At 39.9% G+C, this 19,197-nt stretch overlaps 1 protein-coding gene across 3 annotated transcripts in view; it reads left to right on the plus strand.

Moving 5' to 3' along the window:
* APPL2 (adaptor protein, phosphotyrosine interacting with PH domain and leucine zipper 2) overlaps positions 1-18,975 on the plus strand; it is a 64,384-nt gene extending 45,409 nt beyond the window's left edge. For 2 of the 3 annotated variants that reach the window (XM_021675544.2, XM_021675546.2), the window contains exons 15-21: positions 1,973-2,137; positions 2,295-2,347; positions 3,643-3,817; positions 14,632-14,668; positions 14,865-15,005; positions 16,081-16,128; positions 17,846-18,975. In XM_021675544.2, coding sequence (XP_021531219.1) covers positions 1,973-2,137; positions 2,295-2,347; positions 3,643-3,817; positions 14,632-14,668; positions 14,865-15,005; positions 16,081-16,128; positions 17,846-17,980 — 754 coding nt within the window. In that variant the 3' untranslated portion in view covers positions 17,981-18,975. The remainder of the gene's footprint in view (positions 1-1,972; positions 2,138-2,294; positions 2,348-3,642; positions 3,818-14,631; positions 14,669-14,864; positions 15,006-16,080; positions 16,129-17,845) is intronic. The other variant, XM_021675545.2, reaches the window with a different exon arrangement.
* Positions 18,976-19,197: the final 222 nt, after the last annotated feature.

The following is a 19,197-nucleotide window of genomic DNA, read 5'->3' on the forward strand; positions in this document are numbered from 1 at the left end:
GGACTGAACACCTGGGCAAATGGCAAATGGTGTTTTTTAAAGAGAGGAAGAGTTCAGTTTTGGACATGTTAAGCATGAGAGGCCTGTGAAATATCCCAAATGAGTTGTCAAGCAGTCAACTGATGATACAGGTCTGGAGTGCAAAGAAAACGTCTGGGCTGGGTGTATGAACTGGGGACTCATTAGCACTGAACAGCAGTAGATGAGGTCTTCTAGGGAGAGGCAGGAGAGGGAGGGGAAAGCAGAGCCTACAACAGAATCCTCAAGAATTCAAGCATTTAGGGTAGAAAAGGAGCCTGCAAAAGCCATTGAGAAGGAACATCAAGAAAGGTGGGAAACTCTAAAATGTGGCACCAGCAGAAACCAAGAGAGGAGTTCCAGGAGAGGTCAGCTACATTAGATGCTTTAAGAAGTCAATTATGTTGACTGCAAAGTGTCCATTAGAGCTGGTGACATGGATATCACAGGTGAAACTGAACATCATGTCACTCCTATGTTCAAAGAGTCTTTGGTGACTCCCTATACTGTTGAGTCAAGTTCAAACCCTCCCTGACGGTATAAGGGCCCCACCCTATCTTGATTGTGTTATCTTCCCTTTGACTCTCTGGGGAGCCAAAATCTTGGACTCACTTTCTCCCCTTTAAGCTTTTACTCATGCCTTTCTCCAGCACTTAACCATTTATTATATTATAACCCTCTCTTAAAGACAGGGTCATACAGCAGATGTGACTCTCCCATTTGGGGTTACTGAAGCAGTGTGCCATCCTTGGGATGCACTCGACTGGCAGTGAGGAGACCCCTGTTTTTAATCTGTCTCACCCACCAGGTAACTGAGCGCCTTCAAAACTGCTCAGTTTTTCCAGAGGCCTCAGTTTCCTTTTCTGTTAACAATGGAGGTTAATAATGGAGGTCAAACCAAGTGGTCTCCAAGGGCTTGCCTTGCAGTGACCATCTACAAGCCTATGTACTGTTTCAATCCACATTCCAGTCAGGATAATAATTTGTCAAGTGGCTGTTGTAGTTTCATATACTACATTCAGTTATTGACATGTTTGAGAAACAGGAAAATACTGACATATCAAATGAACAAAAAGATCACTGAGAGCTTTTTATGGTCCAGGCAATGAAAGAAATCAAACTACATGGATATTCTTTGCCAGTCAAAGGAGTTTACAGCCTGGCTGGGGAGAAAATACTTCTAAAATGTTGAAAAGTTAAGTTACAGTATTCTGAGACTGGAGAAGAACATGTTGGTGCCTGGTTAATCTCTCCACAGAGAGCACAGTGCTTGATGGGCCACGATGTCAGCAGTGAGTGTGGGCACGGTGTGAAGTTCAGGAGGCACATAGGGCTGCAAGACTGGGCCTGTGACTAACTGAGAAGAATCAGAAGTTCAGAGGAGGGAGCAGGGTGCAGGCTGGCCTAGTGGATGAGGAAGAATTTGAGCTGAGGTGGGAGGGTTGGGTGAGCAGCAGAATTGGGATGAAGATGGAAATGAGGAAAAGCATATGGTACGTGTAGTACAGCTCTTGTGGAGGGTGCATTAAAGGAGTGGAAAGGGAAGCTTTTGGAAAATTATAGCCAGATTGTGATTAAATGCCAAGCCAGGACCTTTGGTTCATTAAGCTAACATTTTTGAGTGCCTACTATGTGCCAGGAATACATATGACATACCTATAGCGTAGGCCTTCCAAAACCTGCCTCATAGAGAGAAGGATACCAACAGAAAATTAGTAGCACAATGCAGGATGCTGTGCAGCAGTGAGAGCTGCTAGAAATGGGGCAATCTGAAGGTTTTTAGCCAAGGATATGAGGGAAGTTTGAAGAAGATTTATTCCCATAATGGATTAAGGGATTGACTTAAATCTTTTCGCCTTGTATTTTCATTTATAAAAGCCACCTTAGTCTTCAACAATTATTCACTTGATTATAAAAGCATAAGGTTAAGGGAACTGATTTTTTTCCCCTTCAGCCAGAACCTGAAAAATTCAGAGATGGAAAATGAAAATGACAAGATAGTTCCCAAAGCAACAGCCAGTATACCTGAAGCAGAGGAGCTGATCGCACCTGGAACGCCAATTCAATTTGATATTGTGCTTCCTGCTACAGAATTCCTTGATCAGAACAGAGGGAGCAGGTATGGGCTAGGAGAGGTTATCTCTGGGAGAATTTAAGGTCTCTTTTGTCCCCATCTACCACCAAAGACTTGATTGTTATTCCAACTTCCAGTTCAATTGTTAAGTGCCCTTCTAGCTGCAGCTATCACGTTTGTTCAACTCTGGCTCTCCCCCTAGGCGTACCAACCCTTTTGGTGAGACTGAGGATGAATCATTTCCAGAAGCAGAAGGTAAGTGACTAGTTTGGTGTGCTTATTCTTTCCCCTGCACAAAATGATAAGAGCCATTGAAATAAGATGTGAAATCATGTTTTAGAGCTACGATTTGGAATATGAATTGAAGATTTGTTGTTCTCTCTAAAAGTTTAGTAAGATATCTGCAATGGAGACAAGTCTTGGATAAAACTGAGGAGTAGCTGAAAGACCACCCACAGCTGTTTCACCGTTAGCTATAGCCTCTTAGTAGCATGGTTTTTGTAGCATAAAAATATTGTGAAATCTGAATCCAGTGTCACATTCGAATGCAGTCTTGGTGAATTGGAAATATGCTGTTTCATTTTAGAAAACCAAAAGCACAAATAACTAGTTCTTGAATTTGAAGATAACATAAATAAATGATATTTAGGTCTTTCAAATTCAAACTTTTGGTTTTTTACATTCTTATAATGTACTCAAGAACATATCCAATGACTGGACACGCTGGCTCACACCTGTAATCCCAGCACTTTTGGAGGCTGAGGCAGGTGGATCACCTGAGCCCAGGAGTTCAAGACCAGCATGGGCAACACAGTGAGACGATGTCTATACAAAAAAATAATAATTAGCCAAGTGTGGTGACGGGTGCCTGTAATCCTTGCTACTCAGGAGACTGAGACATGAGAATCGCTTGAACCTGGGTGGTGGAGGTTACAGTGAGCCGAAAACATGCCATTGTACTCCAGCCTAGGCGATAGAGTGAGACCCTGTCTCAAGAAAGAAAAGAAAAACTTTCTTTGATCTTCTAGTTAAGGTGGCTGGGAGTCAGTTTTGTCAAGTTCGGCACCACTGTCAGCAGCCAGTATTGACTTCCAAACATCACTGCCTTTCAGTGATGAAGTGATGAACCGCATGAGACCCAACATCAGATCTTATATCCTGCAAATAAATTTTCTGTTATAAGAGGACTTTATCAGTGAGACACAGTAATGAATTTTCTATTGTCTAGTGAGCACTCTTTTCAGAGAAAAGGTACAGTGTAGTCACCTAGCGTCTCAGCATTAGAAGGATGTTCATCTGGTACACCATCATCTCACTTTATAGATGAAGAAGAGCCTTTCTAGTCTAATGAAGTAGTTCCAAACTGACAAAATGTAGACAATAGAAAATGTGGAGCTTTGGCAATACTGGGCTTATAAAAATGGTATTGAGAAATTTTGGTAGAAAGTCCTCCAGAGAAAGCAGGCAGAACCAGCACATCTGACACCGGTGTGCAGATCAACAGCAGCAGGAAGTAAATGAGATCCTGAGGAGAAAATGCTGTCTTGCAGATTCTCTTTTGCAGCAGATGTTTATAGTTCGGTTTTTGGGATCAATGGCGGTTAAAACAGACAGCACTACTGAAGTGATTTATGAAGCGATGAGACAAGTATTGGCTGCTCGGGCTATTCATAACATCTTCCGCATGACAGAATCCCATCTGATGGTCACCAGTCAATCTTTGAGGTACATTAAGTTTCATTTTCAGACTTTATGGCTTCAGCTAATTCCCCTTTTAAGGCTGATTCATCCATCTGAAATGTTAGTGTTGGAATATTTGTTTGATTGGATTAAATGAAGAGACTACTTTTGCTTTTGCACCCACCACTTTCTACCTAAGATAGCCTGGAAAGCGCTCCTTTAGAGACAGCAATTGATATCTCCAAAAATTCAGTGGTGAGTGAATACTGTTGTTCACAAAGATGCCATCACACTAGACTTATTCTCTATATATCTCAGAGCTTGAAAACAGAAGGTTTTTGGTTTTTTGTTTTTTCATTTGAGAGTACTATTTATTTAAAAAAAAAAAACAGAAAAAGCTTAAAAATCTGCCTAAATAACTAGGCCATTATAGAGAGAGCAAGCCATATTAACTACATGATTTGGGATCTGGGTTTCAGGTAATATGATCTAGGTTTCAGATAGGACTGAAGTCCTGGTTATGAACATGGGCAATACTGTAGCCACAGGTAGCATCTGCAGCATAACTAGCCTGAATTGAAATGTGTTTTCAGGATTAAATATATATCAGATTTCTAAGATTTAGAATGTAAAACATCTCATTAATTTTTTAGGTTAGTCACATGTCTGGTAATATTTTAGATATACTGGATTAAGTAAAATTAATTTCATCTTTTACTTTTCCCTTAATGTGGCTGCTGGAAAAACTTCAATTACATATAAGGCATCCATTACATTTCTAAGGGACAGCACTGCTTTCAAGCCAGAATGTCTCAGTTTATTCCTGGCTTTGGCATTTCTTAGTTGTGTGACCTTAAGCAGGTGTTTTAGCCTCTGTACCTCAGTTTCTTCAGCTACAAAATGAAAATAAGTATTCACACCCTGTATTGTCATGAGGAATAAATGTGTTAATATATGTAAAACATTTACAACTGACTGGCACATGAAAAGTGTTCAGTGGACGTTAGCTTCAAAAAAGGAACTAGGACTATGGCAGAAATCAGGATATAGCTTCTATTCATTAAGCCCATCCTTTTTATTTGTTATGAACCCTATCTGGGAATTAAGTTCTTATTAATAAAACCTTATGTTTATTTAAAGCTTTTCCTTCAGTATGCCCTGGACCTTTTACAGAAATGGGTTCATGGTTCCTATAATCCTAACAGTCATGGAATATCACCAAAAAGATCAAAGGAAAATATATGTAAAAGTACTGTGAAAAACCACAGCGCATCAAAGTGAAAAGACAAGCTGAAGAATGGGAAAAGTATTCGCAAATCCTATCTATCTAATATGGATCCAGTACTCGAACCATACAAATAACTCATAAAATTCAACAGAAAGACAACCCAGTTTAAAAAATGGACCAAGAACTTGAAATAGACATTTCTCCAAAGATGATATACAAATGGCCAATAAGCACATGAAAAGCTGCTATGTGTCATTAGGGAAATGCAAAGCAAATCCAAAATGAGATATGCCACTCCACACCAAGATGGCGCTATACACACACACACACGTGTGTGTGTGTGTATAAATGTGTGTGTGTATATATATATACACACATATACACATATATACACACACACACGTATATATGCATATATATACATATATACACACATATATATACACATATACACACACACACATATACATTTTAATGGAAAATAAGCTTCTAGCAAGGATGTGAAGAAACTGGAACCCACTGCTGGTGGGAATATAAAATGGTTCAGCTGCTGTGAAAAAATAGTTTGGCAGGCTCCTGGGTAGTTACCCAAAAGAATTAAAAACAGGTGTTCAAACAAAAACTTACACACAAATGTTCATAGCAGTCATTTTCATGATACCCAAAAGGTGGAAATAATACAAATGCCCATCAGCAAATGAATGGATCAACAATATGTGATAGAGTTGAGCATTCCAAATCTGGAAATCTCAAATGCTCCAAAATCTGAAACCTTTTGAGTGCCAACATGATGCTCAAAGGAGATGCTCATTGGAGCATTTTGGATTTTGAGATGCTCATACTGGTAAACATGCAAATATTCTAAAATCTGGAAAAAACAGCAGAAATCCAAAACAATTTTAGACACAGGATACTCAATCTGTATATACATATGATGGTATTATTTGGCCTTAAAAAGAAACAGAGGACTGATACGTGCTACAACATGGATCAATGATGAAAACACTGTACTAAGTGAAAGAAGCCAGACACAAAAGGCAACATACTGTAGGGTTCTGTTTATATGAAATATCCAGAAAAGGCAAATCCATAGAGACAGAAGACAGACTAGAGATTGCCAGAGGATGGGAAGAGGAATGAGTAACTGCTTAATGGGGATGGAGTTTCCTCTGGGATGATGAAAATGTCCTGGGACTAGATAGTAGTAATGGCTGCACAAAGTTATGAAGACACTAAACATCATTTATGGTAAATCTGATGCTATGCATACGTCACCACAGTAAACATACCCCTGCAATGGAATAGGTTCTGATACCATATAGAGGTCACACAGAAAATCAGAAGATTTAAAAAGAGAAATTGATTCCCAGGGAAGATGGCCTAATAGGAACAGCTCTGGTCTGCAGCTCCCAGTGAGACCAAAGCAGAAGGTCAGTGATTTCTGCGTTTCCAACTGAGGTACCTGGCTCATCTCATTGGGACTGATTAAACAGTGAGTGCACCCCACAGAGGGTGAGCAGAAACAGCGTGGGGTATTGCCTCACCCGAGAAGCACAAGGGGTTGGAGAACTCCCTCCCCTAGCCAAGGGAAGCTATGAGTGAGGGATGGTGCTGTCCGGCACAGATACTACACTTTACCCACTGTCTTCGCAAGCTGCAGACCAGGAGATTCCGCTGGGTGCCTACACCACCAGGGCCCTGAGTTTCAAACACAAAACTGGGTGGCTGTTTGGGCAGAAACCAAGCTATCTATAGGAGTTTCTTTTCTACCCCAGTGATGCCTGGAATGCCAGCAAGATAGAAGTGTTCACTTCCCTGGAAAGGGGTCTGAAGCCAGGGAGCCAGCTGGTCTGGCTTAGCGGATCCCACCCCCACAGAGCCCAACAAGCTAAGATCCACTGGTTTGAAATTCTCGCTGCCAGCACAGCAGTCTGAAGTTGACCTGGGATACTCGAGCTTGGTGGGTTGAGGGGCGTCTGCCATTACTGAAGCTTAAGTAGGCAGTTTTCCCCTCACAGCATAGACAAAGCCACCTGGAAGTTTGGACTGGACTGAGCCTACCACAATGCCACAAAGCCACTGTAGCCAGACTGCCTCTCTAGATTCCTCCTCTCTGGGCAGGGCATCTCTGAAAGAAAGGCAGCAGCCCCAGTTAGGGGCCTATAGATAAAACTCCCATCTCCCTGGGACAGACAGAGCACCTAGGGGAAGGGGCAGAGTTTCAGCAGACTTAAATGATATCCCTGCCTGTTCTGAAGGGAGCAGCAGATCTCCCAGCACAGTGCTCAAGCTCTGCTAAAGTAAATAAGTGGAATCCGCCTCAAGTGGGTCCCTCACCCCTGTGCCTCCTGACTGGGTGACACCTCCCAGCAGGGTTCGACAGATACCCATACAGAAGAGCTCCAGCTGGCATCAGGTGGGTGCCCCTCTGGGATTCAGCTACCAGAGGAAGGAGCAGGCAGCAATCTTTGCTGTTCTGAAGCTTCCACTGGTGATACCTAGGCAAATGGTCTGGAGTGGACCTCCAGCAAACTCCAGCAGACCTGCAGAACAGGGGCTTGACTGAAGAAAAACTAACAAACAGAAAGCAGTGACATCAACATCAACCAAAAGGTCATTAGCATCAAAGATCTAAGGTAGATAAATCCACAAAGACACGGAAAAAGCTGCACAGAAATGCTTAAAATTTCAAAAAACAGAATGCCTCTTCTCTTCCAAATGACAGCTCCTCTCTAGCAAAGGCACAAAACTGGATGGAGAATAAGGCTGACGAATTGACAGAAGTAGGCTTCAGGAGGTGGGTGGTAATAAACTCCTGAGCTGAAGAAGCATGTTCTAATCCAATGCAAGGAAGCTAAGAACCTTGAAAAAAAGAGGAATTGCTAACTAGAATAACCAGTCTAGAGAAGAACATAAATGACACTGAAAAACACAGCATGAGAACTTCATGAAGCATACACAAGTATCAACAGCCAAATCAGCCAAGCAGAAGAAAGGATATCAGAGATTGAAGATCAACTTAATGAAATAAAGTGTAACGACAAGATTAGAGAAAAAAGAAAAAGGAACAAACAAACCCTCCAAGAAATACAGGACTATGTGAAAAGACCAAACCTATGTTTGATTGGTGTACCTGAAAGTAACAGGGAGAATGGAACCAAGTTGGAAAGCACTCTTCAGGATATTATCCAGGAGAACTTCCACAGCCTAGCAAGACAGGCCAGCATTCAAATTCAGGAAATACAGAGAGCACCACAAAGATACTCCCCGAGAAAAGCAACCCCAAGACACACAATCATCAGATTCACCAGGGTTGAAATGAAGGAAGAAAGGTTAAGGGCACCCAGAGAGAAAGGTCAGGTTTACCTACAAAGGGAAGCCCATCAGACTAACGTTGGCTCTCTGAAGAAACCCTACAAGCCAAAAGAGAGTGGGGGCCAACATTCTTAAAGAAAAGAATTTTCAACCCAGAATTTCATATCCAGCCAAACTAAGCTTCATAAGTGAAGGAGAAATTAAATCCTTTATGGACAAGCAAATGCTGAGGAATTCTGTCACCACCAGGGCTGCCTTACAAGAGCTCCTGAAAGAAGCACTAAATATGGAAAGGAAAAACCAGTACCAGCCACTGAAAAAACATACTAAAATGTAAAGACCATCAATACTATGAAGAAATTGCATCAACTAATAGGCAAAATAACTAGCTAGCATCATAATGACAGGATCAAATTCAGACATAACTATATTAACCTTAAATGTAAACAGGCTAAATGCCCCAATTAAAAGACACAGACTGGCAAACTGGATAAAGAGTCAAGATCCATTAGTGTGCTGTATTTGGAAGACCCATCTTGCATTCAAAAACACACAGTCTCAAAGTAAAGGAATACAGGAAGATTTACCAGGCAAATGTAAAGCCAAAAAAAAAAAAAAAAAAAAAGCAAGGGTTGCAATCCTAGGCTCTGATAAAAAAGACTTTAAACCAACAAAAACCAAAAAGAGACAAAGAAGGGCATTATATAATGGTGAAGGGATCAATGCAACAAGAAGAACTAACTGTCCTAAATACATATGCACCCAATATAGGAGGATCCAGATTCATAAAGCAAGTTCTTAGAGACCTACAAAGAGACTTAGACTTTCATATAATATTAGGGAGAGACTTTAACACCCCACTGTCAATATTAGACATGTCAATGAGACAAAATTAACAAGGGTATTGAGGACTTGAACTCAGCTCTGTACCAAGTGGACCTAATAGAACATCTATAGAACTCTCCACCCCAAATCAACAGAATATACATTCTTCTCAGCACCACACAGCACGTATTGTAAAATTGACCACATAATTGGAAGTAAAATACTCTTCAGCAAATGCAAATGAATGGAAATCATAACAAACAGTCTCTCAAACCACAGTACAATCAAATTAGAACTCAGGATTAAGAAACTCACTCAAAACCGCACAACTACATGGAAACTGAACAACCTGCTCCTGAATGACTTCTGGGTAAATAACGAAATTAAGGCAGAAATAATTAAGTTCTTTGAAACCAATGAGAACAAAGACAGCATACCAGAATCTCTGGGACACAGCTAAAGCAGTGTTTAGAGGGAAATTTTGTAACACTAAATGCCCACAGGAGAAAGCAGCAAAGATATAAAATTGACACCCTAACATCTCAATTAAAAGAGCTGGAGGGCTGGGTGTGGTGACTCACACCTGTAATGCTCGCACTTTGGGGGGCCAAGGTGGGTGGATCACCTGAGGTCAGGAATTCGAGACCAGCCTGGCCAACTTGATGAAACCTCATCTCTATTAAAAATACAAAAAATTAGCTGGGCTTGGTGGTGCCTGTAATCCCAGCTACTCAGGAGGCTGAAGCAGGAGAATCACTTGAACCCAAGAGGCGGAGATTGCAGTGAGCTGAGATTGCACCATTGCACTCCAGCCTGGGCAACAAGAGTGAAACTGTCTCAAAAAAATAAAGAACTAGAGAAGCAAGGGCAAACGAGTTCAAAAGCTAGCAGAAGACAAGAAATAACTAAGATCAGAGCAGAACTGAAGGAGATAGAGACACGAAAAACCCTTCAAAAAAATTAATGAATCCAGGAGCTGGTTTTTTTGAAAAGATTAACAAACTAGATCACTAGCTAGACTAATAAAGAAGAGATAATAATCAAATAGACACAATAAAAAATGATAAAGGGGATATCATCACTGATCCCACCGAAATACAAACTACCATCAGAGAATACTATAAACACCTCTACACAAATAAACTAGAAAATCTAGAAGGAATGGATGAATTCCTAGACCAAACACACCCTCCCAAGATTAAACTAGGAAGAAGTCAAATTCCTGAATAGATCAATAACAAGTTCTGAAATCGAGACAGGAATTAATAGCCTACCCATGAAAAACACCCCAGGACCAAATGGATTCACAGCGAAATTCTACCAGAGGTACAAAGAAGAGCTGGTATCATTCCTTCTAAAACTATTCCAGAAGAGCTGGTATCATTCCTTCTAAAACTATTCCAAACAATAGAAAAAGAGGGACACCTCCCTAACTCATTTTATGAGGCCAGCATCACCCTGATAACAAAACCTGGCAGACAACAAAAAAAGAAAATTTCAGGCCAATATCCATGATGATCATCAATGTGAAAAGTTCAATAAAATATTGGCAAACCAAATCCAGCAGCACATTAAAAAGCTTATCCACCACGATCAAATCAGCTTCATTCCTGTGATGCAAGGCGGGGTCAACATACACAAATCAATAAATGTAATCCACCACATAAACAGAATCAATGACAAAAACCACATGATTATCTCAATAGATGGAGAAAAGGCCTTTGATAAAATTCAACACCCCTTCATGCTAAAAACACTCAATAAACTAGGTACTGATGGAACATATCTCAAAATAATAAGAGCTATTGATGACAATCACACAGCCAGTATCATCCTGAATGGGCAAAAGCTGGAAGCATTCCCATTGAAAACTGGCAGAAGACAAGGATACCCTCTCTTACCACTCCTATTCAACACAGTATTGGAATTTTTGGCCAGGGCAGTCAGGCAAGAGAAAGAAAGAAAGGGTATTCAAATAGGAAGAGAGGAAGTCAAATTATCTCTGTTTGCAGATGACATGATTTTCTATTTAGAAGACCCTATTGTCTCAGCACAAGAACTCCTTAAGCTGGGAAGCAACTTCAGTAAAGTCTCAGGATACAAAATTAGTGTGCACAAATTACAAGCATTCCTATACACCATTAATAGCCAAATCATGAGTGAACTCCCATTCATAACTGCTACAAAGAGAATAAAATACCTAGGAATACAACTTAAAAGGGATGTGAAGGACCTCTTCAAAGATAACTACAAATCCCTGCTCAAGCAAATAAGAGGATAAAAACAAATGGAGAAATATTCCATGCTCATGGATAGAATCAATATTGTGAAAATGGCCATACTGCCCAAAGTAATTTATAGATTCAATGCTATCCCCATCAAGCTACCATTGACTTTCTTCACAGAATTAGGAAAAACTACTTTAAATTTCATATAAAACCAAAAAAGAGCCCATATAGCCGGGACAATCATAAGCAAATAGAACAAAGCTGGAGGCATCATGCTTGACTTCAAACTATACTACAAGGCTACAGTAACCAAAACAGCATGATACTGGAACCAAAACAGATCTATAGACCAGTGGAACAGAACAGAGGCCTCAGAAATATCACCACACATCTACAACTATCTGATCTTTGACAGACCTGACAAAAACAAGCAATGGTGAAAGGACTCCCTATTTAATAACTGGTGTTGGGAAAACTGGCCAGCCATATGCAGAAAACTGAAACTGGACCCCTTCCTTACAAACCTTATACAAAAATTAACTCAAGATGGATTAAAGACCTAAAAAACTAAAGAGCTTCTGCACAGCAAAACTGTCATCAGAGTGAACAGGGAACCTACAGAATGGGAGAAAATTTTTGCAATCTATCCATCTGACAAAGGGCTAATATCCAGAATCTATAAGGAACTTAAATTTACAAAAAAAAAACAACCCCATCAAAAAGTGGACAAAGGACATGAATAGACACTTTTAAAAAAAAGACATTTATGCGGCCAAAAAACATATGAAAAAAGCTCATCATCACTGGTCATTAGAGAAATGCAAATCAAAACCACAATGAGATACCATCTCACGCCAGTTAGAATGGTGATCATTAAAAAGTCAGGAAACAACAGCTGCTAGAGAGAATGTGGAGAAATAGGAATGCTTTTACACTGTTGCTGGGAGTGTAAATTAGCTCAATCATTGTGGAAGACAGTGTGGCGATTCCTCAAGAATCTAGAACTAGAAATACCCTTTGACCCATCAATCCCATTACTGGGTATATACCCAAAGGATTATAAATCATTCTACTATAAAGACAATACACATGTATGTTTATTGCCGCACTATTCACAATAGCAAAGACTTGGAACCAACCCAAATGCCCATCATTGAGAGACTGGATAAAGAAAATGTGGCACATATAGGCCATGGAATATACTATGCAGCCACAAAAAAGAATGAATTCATGTCCTTTGCAGGAACATGGATGAAGCTGGAAACCATCATTCTTAGCAAACTGACACAGGAACAGAAAACCAAACACCACATGTTCTCACTCATAAGTAGGAGTTGAACAATGAGAACATACGGGCACAGGGAGGGGAGCATCACACATCATGGGTGGGGGGGCACTAGGAGGGATAGCATTAAGAGACAATGTAGATAACAGGTTGATGGGTGCAGAAACCACCACGGCACGTGTATACCTATGTAACAAACCTGCACGTTCTGCACATGTATCCCAGTACTTAAAGCATAATAATAAAAGAAAAAAAGAGAAATCTAGGTTACCTGATTTAAACAGTAAACTTCTGAAAGTGACTCACAAAATATGCATATGTTAAGTTTTCACTTACAAAGGAATTTTACAAAATACCTATGAAAGTTTTTCCAACTTGAGGGAAACTGTTTACGATCTATATTCAAAAAATTATCAAATTCATACCCATTAATAGGGACATAAAGTAACATTTCTTAAGCTTTGTCTACTTAAATTCCTATACACATTTCTCATTAACTGTCATAACCACGTCTTGGAAGTGGGGGTTCTTACCACAGTTTTACAGATGAACCAGTTGTGAGAAGTCCAGGTGACTTGCACAAGATCAGGTGAGGAGCCAGGGTAGAACTCACCTCGAGTTTGTTGATTGTAAATCTTATGCTTTAATACAAACTGTATTAAAATACAAATGTATTTCAAACTGTAGCCTTTTAGGGAGGGGAGGGTAACAGTTTTACTGAGATGTAATTCACGTATCATACAATTTAAATGTACAATTCAATGGTTTCTAGTATATTCAGAGTTGCGTAACCATCACCACAATTATTTTAGAATTTTCATCACCTCAGAAAGAATACCCATTATCCCCTTGCAACCCACCCAGCCCTAGGCAACCACTAACCACTAAAATTCCCATCGTTATAGATTTGCCTGTTCTGGACATTTAACGCATAAATGGAGTTATAACCTTTTTTCCGCAAACAATATATTTTTGCTCTCACCTGTAAAATGTATAGTAATAATTTAAACATATATACCATGTTAATTATTCCAACACAAGTACAATACAGTAGAAATTTATGTCTACATATCTAAAATAGCAATAAATTCTCTCAGTTTTTTAGGATATATCAACCGGATTATTAGATGATGCTTAAAATACTGTTAAATATATTCTGAAGGCCGGACATGGGGGCTCACACCTGTAATCCCAGCACTTTGGGATGCTGAGGCAGGAACATCACCTGTGGTCAGGAGTTCGAGACCAGCCTGGTCAACATGGGGAAACCCCATCTCTACTAAAAATACAAAATTAGCCGGGTGTGGTAGTGCACACCTGTAATCCCAGCTACTCAGGAGGCCTGAGGCAGGAGGATCACTTGAACCTGGGAGACGGAGGTTGCAATGAGCCAAGATCGTGCCGCTGCACTCTGGCCTGTGTGTCGGAGCAGGACTGTCTCAAAATAAATAGTAAAAAATAAAAATATATATTCTGGAATACCTTCTTAAACATTATTCCTCTTATACCCAAACTGGTAAGAGTTTTGTCAAAATCCCTTCACTATTCTCTCACCCCTACCCCATCTTTTTAAGAATGTTAAATTTGGACTAAGTTGATCTAGCACTTCAGCGACATTAAAGCAGCCAATGGATGTTTGTTGAGAGGGAGGCTGTACAGAATATAATCCATACTATATAGCAGATCTATTCAGAATTACAATGCTGCCTTTTTGGGTAAGTTCCAGAATCCTGTGAAGTTAAATCTTCTACTTGCTATATAATCTTTCATTATAGATACCCTGAGCTTTAGCTACACAGGTTCCATAAAGGCAGAAAGGACATGTGGTCACACAGAGCTGTCTCGCCTCACCCTCAGTCAGGCTTCATCTCTCTCTCTTACTTGGGGGAATTTGTGTTATTTTATTCTGGACTTCTACAAACGCTTCTAGGAATATTAATCCAACATTTGTGATATAATGTATCTTTTAAAATTTCAGGTTGATAGATCCTCAGACTCAAGTATCAAGAGCCAATGTAAGTACCTCATTCAGGTTCATGTTAGTGATTATTCCTTAATTCACCTTTGTATCTACCTTAAACACAGCCTAGGCATTTAATAAAGGTCTTCTACTAATAGAATACTTTTTCTTACGACTTTTCTGGATCGTAAACTTGTCAGTTTTTAATTCTAATAGTTGTATGATCTGTTGCCTTTTTTTTTTTTTTCCAGTTTGAACTTACCAGTGTCACACAGTTTGCTGCTCATCAAGAAAACAAGAGACTGGTTGGTTTTGTCATCCGCGTTCCTGAATCCACCGGAGAAGAATCTCTGAGTACATACATTTTCGAAAGCAACTCAGAAGGCGAAAAGGTCTTTTTCATGTGAAGATATCTCAGTCCAAACAAGTCCATTTTATTTATTTTTTATTTATTTATTTAGGCCAGCAACTTAACATTCTTGGAGCATAAACAAGTCCATTTTTAAAAAGTCTTCTGGCATTACAGCCTTGGCTCTTTGGTTGATTATTCTGCATGTCTCCATCCAGGAGTTCAGATAATACCTCCTAAGAAGGCCCCACTGAAAGAAAACTAACTCGATTGAAATTTGTCTGTGGAAAATACCTACCAAACAGAATAGGGTGAATGAGGAAGAACCGTAATGGCAAGACATATTAGTCGGGATATAAGGAAGTGTTGAAAGCAGTTCCCCTCAAATTTGTTCTTTATAAAAAAAAATTAAGGCAAAAGCTACAATAGAGAATACTTTAGTCTCAGGGAGCAAACCAAGGAAGGAGATATCAGAAAAGTACAGATAAGCTGTTTGTTTAGTACGAAAAACTTTGACTACATCTGTGACTTAGAATTTCAGGTCAGGAGATTGAGACCATCCTGGCCAATATGGTGAAACCCTGTCTCTACTAAAAATACAAAAATTAGCTGGCCGTGGTGGCACATGCCTGTAATCCCAGCTACTCGGGAGGCCGAGGCAGGAAAATCGCTTGAACCAGGGAGTCAGAGGTTGCAGTGAGCCGAGATCGCGCCACTGCATTCCAGCCTGGTGACAGAGCAAGACTCCGTCTCAAAAAAAAAAAAAAAAAAAATTTGTCAGATTCTTATTTCAGTAAGTTATCTGTTTGCCACTATGTATATGAACATGTAGTGGCTAAATACATTTAAGAGAGAGAAAAAAAATTCCCATTTAGAATTTTAAACACTGGAATTACCTAAGTTTCACTTACCTGGAATATTTTTTGTATGGCATAAATTGGCAACAGAGGTCAGGACAGTTGGATGAAAATGCCCAGGCCCTATGTGATGGGCCTCCTGCAGCCAGGTCCTGTGTTTCCCATGTGAGTACAGTGACCTCACTGTACTCCCAAATCACATTTGTTCTAAAATTTTATCCTTTTCTACCTTTGCCAATCACCACTTTTTCTCTTTTGCAGATATGTTATGCTATTAATTTGGGAAAAGAAATTATTGAGGTTCAGAAGGTAAGATGCATTCTGGTGCTGGTTTAGTAGCTACTTAAAATACATCTGTGTACACATACTAAGAGTCTTTTCAAAAAGAAAGGTGATGTTCACTGGCAAGTGTGGCCAACTTCAGGATTTCCTTTTAAGTATTCTAACCACCAGACATTTTTGATCAACTGGTTCCATGTTCACTGGTAACACATGAGGACTTCTTATCACTGCTGGAGCTCCTGCTTGTCTGTTTTCTTGCTTATTAACTAGTTGGCTAGATTTCCTTTCTTTCAGATTAAGATGATAAGTACTCACCATAAGCTCTAAAGCCTTGCTCCTCAGAGTATGAACACAGGCCCCGTAGGCATTGACAGACATCACCTGGGGGCTGTTAAGAAATGAGGACTCTGAGACCTCCCTGTCTTTCAGCAGCTTCTGATCTTTTGTTCATTCAGCAAATTTCTGAGAGCCTAGTTTGTATAAGAAAAGCCTTGAAATTATAGTAGTGAACAAGACAGATATAGTCCCTGCCCCCAGGGGGCTTCTAGTTCAGCACTGTACAGAACTTTATGCAATAATAGAAATGATTAATATGTGCACAGTTTAATATGCAGATTGAATGTGGCTAGTGTGACTTGAGGAACTGGATTTTTAAATTTAATTTTAACTCAGATTTACATAGTAACATGTAGCTAGTAGCTACCATATTAGTGCAGTCTGTTGGAGAGCTCAGGATGACTTAAGGACTAAGGTCACATACATGAAATAATAGCAAGCATTGCAAGCCAATATTTAATGGTATAGGTCAAAAGTTGGCAAACTTTTCTATAATGGGCCTTTATGTTTTTGGCTATCTTCGCTGCAACAAATTCAGCTCTGCTATAATAAAACAAAAGTAGGCCAGGTGTGGTGGTTCATGCCTGTAACCCAGCACTTTGGGAGGCCGAGGTAGGCGGATCACCTGAAGTCGGGAGTTTGAGACCACTCTAACCAACATGGAGAAAACCTGTCTCTACTAAAAATACAAAATTAGCTGGGAACGGTGGCTCATGCCTGTAATCCCAGCACTTTGGGAGGCAGAGGCAGGAGGATCACTTGAGGTCAGGAGTTCGAGACCAGCCTGGCCAACATGGTGAAACCCCATCTCTACTGAAAATACAAAAATTAGCCAGGCATGGTGGCATGCATCTGTAGTCCAAGCTACTCAGGAGGCTGAGGCATGAGAATCGTTTAAACGTGGGAGGCAAAGGTTGCAGTGAGCTGAGATCACACCACTGCACTCCAGCCAGGGCGACAGAACGAGACTGTCTCCCCCTACCCCCCAAAAAAAGCAGCATGAACACTATGTAAATAAATGGGCACAGCTATTTTCCAATAAAAAACAAGTGGACAGCCAAATGACCACAGTTTGCCAATTTCTGGTATAGATTAAACGAGAAAAGAAAGGAGTTTAAAGATATAGAAGACAAAAGTTTTGTGAAGGAAATTCCTCTATGGAATCTTTGGGAAGATGGTATGAATTGACTATGTAAACAGTATTTTGGCTCAAAGGAAAACAGTCTAGATTCTAGAAGAAGTGACATACCTGAGTTAGAGAAGCAAGGAGACTCAGCTGAAGGCACACATACACAAGAGTCAAGAGGAATGAGACTAGATTACAGAACATGTTGAAAGCCAGGCCAAAGGGGTTTAAATTGCATCTTAAGCTTTTTCTTTTTTCCCTCTTAAACTCTCATAACTTCAGGATCCAGAAGCACTGGCTCAATTAATGCTGTCCATACCACTAACCAATGATGGCAAATATGTCCTGTTAAACAATCAACCAGATGACAATGATGGAAATCCAAGTGAACATAGAGGCGCAGAATCTGAAGCATAACTCACTTGCGCCTGTAGGGGAAGAGCAAACAGGAAGGAGAGCTACCTCCTAAGGGTTTTCAACTTCTCTGACATATAGGCACACTGACCTGATTTCGGAATGCGGACAGTCGTTTGTGGAATGTACTCTTGATGCCTTGATACTGAGACTTGGGAGGGAAGCTAAGAAATGGTTGACAGCGTTCCCACCCATCTACAAATGTTACTTTAGGTGCTTTGTGGTAAGTCTTTTTCTTAGATTGCACTAAGATTTCTTAGATTGTTCAGCACTCAGAACAAAAGTTTGAAAAATGCGTTGTTCATTTGAATGTCATCTCTTTTCAGTTTCCAGTATCCTTTTTTAAAAATGGCAAAAACCTAGATTTACAATTTGAGGAACACTAAATATTTCCTATTAATGTAATCTATTTTTGTATTTTACTTAATGAGCTTTAAGTGCCTATCTTTCTGAAAACTGCGTATTTATAATCCAGCTTATCCCATAATTGGACGTAATAGCATTTCTTTGTGCAGTTAGGTAATGAGCACTGCTTTGAGGCCCAAGCACTAGTAGAGATGTGAGATGCATGTCTAGTTTACATCATGCAATAAAAAGACGAATACCACTAAAGATGTTTGATTTTACAGTGGAGCCTTACTGAACCAGCATTCAGAAGTTTGTTTAAGGTCCTCCTAGGTATTTTCAGTGGTGGGTCACTGTGGACAGGGTGTAGCTCTACCAGTTCCTATTTCTGAGCCAGACCCTCCTCAAGGAAGGGACCAATTAATTTTAAAACTCACTTGAAGCACAGCTGGTCATGGGGCTTGGTATAAAGTTCCTATTTCCACCCTGATACTTCTGTCTCCTGGAACCCAGCCCACTCCCCTATCCCGCCTCCCTATGAAAGAAGTATAATGATTTTGAATCGGTACAGTGTGTTTAACTGTAACTAAGTTCAACAGACTATTATCTTTGTAATAAATTAACCTAGCAATAAAAAATTCTGTTTCTTTCTTTTGCTTGTTGTGGTTATTTTCTAGAACATCCCTGGACAAAAACTAAAGTCAGTTCTATAGCTTTAACATTTAATTTCCCAAAAACTAGGGCATAATGAAATTACAGAAGGGATATAGTATCAAAAAATACTTCTAGTCAACATGAGTAGAATGTGTGTTCCCATTGCCAAAATTTTTAAAGGTGTTGCTTTTTAAATGGTGGATTAATAAAACTTTTGCAAT

This window comes from Aotus nancymaae, unplaced genomic scaffold (assembly GCF_030222135.1).
Source record: "Aotus nancymaae isolate 86718 unplaced genomic scaffold, 86718_ANA_hifiasm-v0.15.2.pri h1tg000021l, whole genome shotgun sequence".
NCBI classification, from domain to species: domain Eukaryota; kingdom Metazoa; phylum Chordata; class Mammalia; order Primates; family Aotidae; genus Aotus; species Aotus nancymaae.